This window comes from Hipposideros armiger, unplaced genomic scaffold (genome assembly GCF_001890085.2).
Source record: "Hipposideros armiger isolate ML-2016 unplaced genomic scaffold, ASM189008v1 scaffold_303, whole genome shotgun sequence".
Classification (NCBI taxonomy): domain Eukaryota; kingdom Metazoa; phylum Chordata; class Mammalia; order Chiroptera; family Hipposideridae; genus Hipposideros; species Hipposideros armiger.
The window spans coordinates 2,099,216-2,101,615 of record NW_017731653.1 but is presented as its reverse complement, the minus strand read 5'-3'; the positions used below and the strand labels follow the sequence as shown (position 1 = coordinate 2,101,615).

The 2,400-nt window shown below is 42.0% G+C and overlaps 1 protein-coding gene across 1 annotated transcript in view; it reads right to left on the bottom strand.

Moving 5' to 3' along the window:
• Window positions 1–7: 7 nt before the first annotated feature.
• NEUROD4 (neuronal differentiation 4) overlaps window positions 8–2,400 on the bottom strand; it is a 9,335-nt gene continuing 6,942 nt past the window's right edge. Inside the window, exon 2 of the mRNA XM_019659674.1 lies at window positions 8–2,158. Coding sequence (XP_019515219.1) covers window positions 1,145–2,158 — 1,014 coding nt within the window. The 3' untranslated portion in view covers window positions 8–1,144. The remainder of the gene's footprint in view (window positions 2,159–2,400) is intronic.

Sequence of the window (2,400 nt, the reverse complement as noted above, 5' to 3'; positions counted from 1 at the left end):
GGAATTGTACATATATTGGAAAAATTCATTTGGTTAATAAATTGATTGGGTTTGTCCATTGGTATGGACAGAGGTAAGTGGTTTTAACCATATATTCTTCAACCAAATAAAATTCATCTTGCCAAAGAAAATCTAGTGGTTTCCCTATAGACAAGTGTGAGCTAGAGGGAGTCCCCAAACTAGGTTAGTTAATATAGCCAAAAGCCATTTTATTGCTCTTGAATGTGACCTAGGTTGTTTGCTGATTCCAATAGCAGCACCTGAGCTTCAGAATTTCCAGAGCCTACTGGTTATGGAGGCCATGAAATGGTCTAGATAGCTTCTCTAAGTCCCATTGGTCATAGGAGTCTGAGATTTCAGTGACTTGCTTGCACCACCTCTAGTACTGAGAAGAGTGCTTTTGAAATGTTATCAGGAATGAAGTTGGAATGAGATGTCTGCTATGGTTCTCAAAATACCAAGGAAGATATGTTACGCTTTCTCGGCCCAACAAGAGATAGTTAATCTCTTAAAGAACATGTTTTGTTATTCACAGCGACAGCCAACTTAGAATTTCAGCCTCTGGAGGCTATTTTTAGATAGATGCAAAGAAGTCCTATCATTGAGTCCCCTAGAGACGTGCACCTGGTGCTCTTTTGACAACTCCATTTGATCATTCCACACATAGTGTCCATTTCCTAATTATTTCTCAATCCGTTCAGTTTCAATAAGTTGACAGGAGTCATCACCAAAGTTATATAATTTCAGAACTGTGAAGGACTTTAGAAATCACCTAGACTTACAACATTGCCTGATTTTAGCAGTGAGTAAACAGAGGCCAGAAATGGAAAATTAAATTGACATAGATATTTCAATATGGTTTTGGTGCCACAGAATAGGACCCAGGGCTTCTGTTCTATTTCCACATGATTGTAAACAATCAAATAATTTCATTTGAGAACACTAAATAAAGGAATCAATACAATTTGAGAAGTTGATGAGAAAAGAGTGTGACATAGGTAAGGAGGTCTAAATAGACAGGGATTATTGTGTGTGATATACTTATAGCTATAGGGTTCCTTTAAGGTCACTGGGTCTTCAGCTCAACCATGTAAATTATGGGAAACATTGCCATATAATCCTCCAAAATGCTGTTCTTACTGCCCTAATCAGTGAAGATGGTATTGAGTTGAGCCCCAATACCATGGTGGGGGTAGGTATCATAGGACATATCTATGGGAACATCATAGCAAGGGGTACCAGCCTGATAGGGAGCTGAATGCACATGCCCTGAGCTCAGACTTGCAGAGGGGTAATGTGGTATGAAGCTGTAGGATTTATCCAAGTCAGGAGAGCCTTCTTGCTTCAAGGAGAAGTTCCCACTGATGCTCAGGGGTGGAGTAAGTGGGCCCTCATATGGTGGTGTGCTGCAGTCAGGTGGGTGACCCCCAAAGGATGATTCGCCCAAACTCTTGAATACTGGGGGTTTGAGATTAATAAGACGGGTTTCCATATGGCCATAAGGAGGGCTGGGGAGCCCAGGAGACTGATAGTTGAAGTTGTGGACAGAGATGGCAGAGATGGCAGAGTCACAAATAGGAGATTTCTCCTCATGTTTCTCCAGGAGGACAGATTGAGGGCCCAGTTGGAGGCATCCAGCCACCAAGTTGCTTGTGGGCTGAGAGAGCCCTTTACAGAGCATCTCCACAAAGCCCTTCCCTTCAGGCGTCTGGCCAGTTTCCAGGACCTCAGACAAAGCCCAAATATAGTTCCTGGCCAGTCTAAGAGTCTCTATCTTGGAGAGCTTTTGGGTCTTAGAGTAACACGGCATGACTCTCCTTAGGTTGTCCAGGGCATCATTCAGGCCGTGCATCCGGGTTCGTTCTCTAGCATTTGCCTTGACTCTTCGAGCCCTGAATCTCTCAAGGCGAGCTTTTGTCATCTTCTTTTTCTTGGGACCCCTTCTCTTAGGCTTCTCCCCATCCTCTTCCTCTTCCTCTTCTTCCTCAATACTGTCATGCTCTTCAACTAAGCTGCCAAGAATCCCATAAGCAGCTGGTTTTCTCTCCTCCTCCTTCATCTCATTCTGAGAGCCCAGACTTTTGTCCATCCAGGATGGCGTGTTGACCAACTCTGTCATGTCTTTGGGTTTCACATAAGTTTTTGCCATTTCCAGATTCTGTAAAAGGAAACAGCAATGTTTAGCACCTGTGCATATCTGATTTGATTTAAAACTAAATTTTCTTTTTATGCCTTGGAAATAAAGCACAGTATTTGTATTGGGATTCAACTTATAATTATCTAGTCCAAGTCTTCCATTCTAAATAAATAACCTAAGACTCAAATAAATGCCTAGGCCACTCATTTAGCTATGGCATATTATAAGAAAATCAACGATAGAAAAAGGAAATTTACTTGATT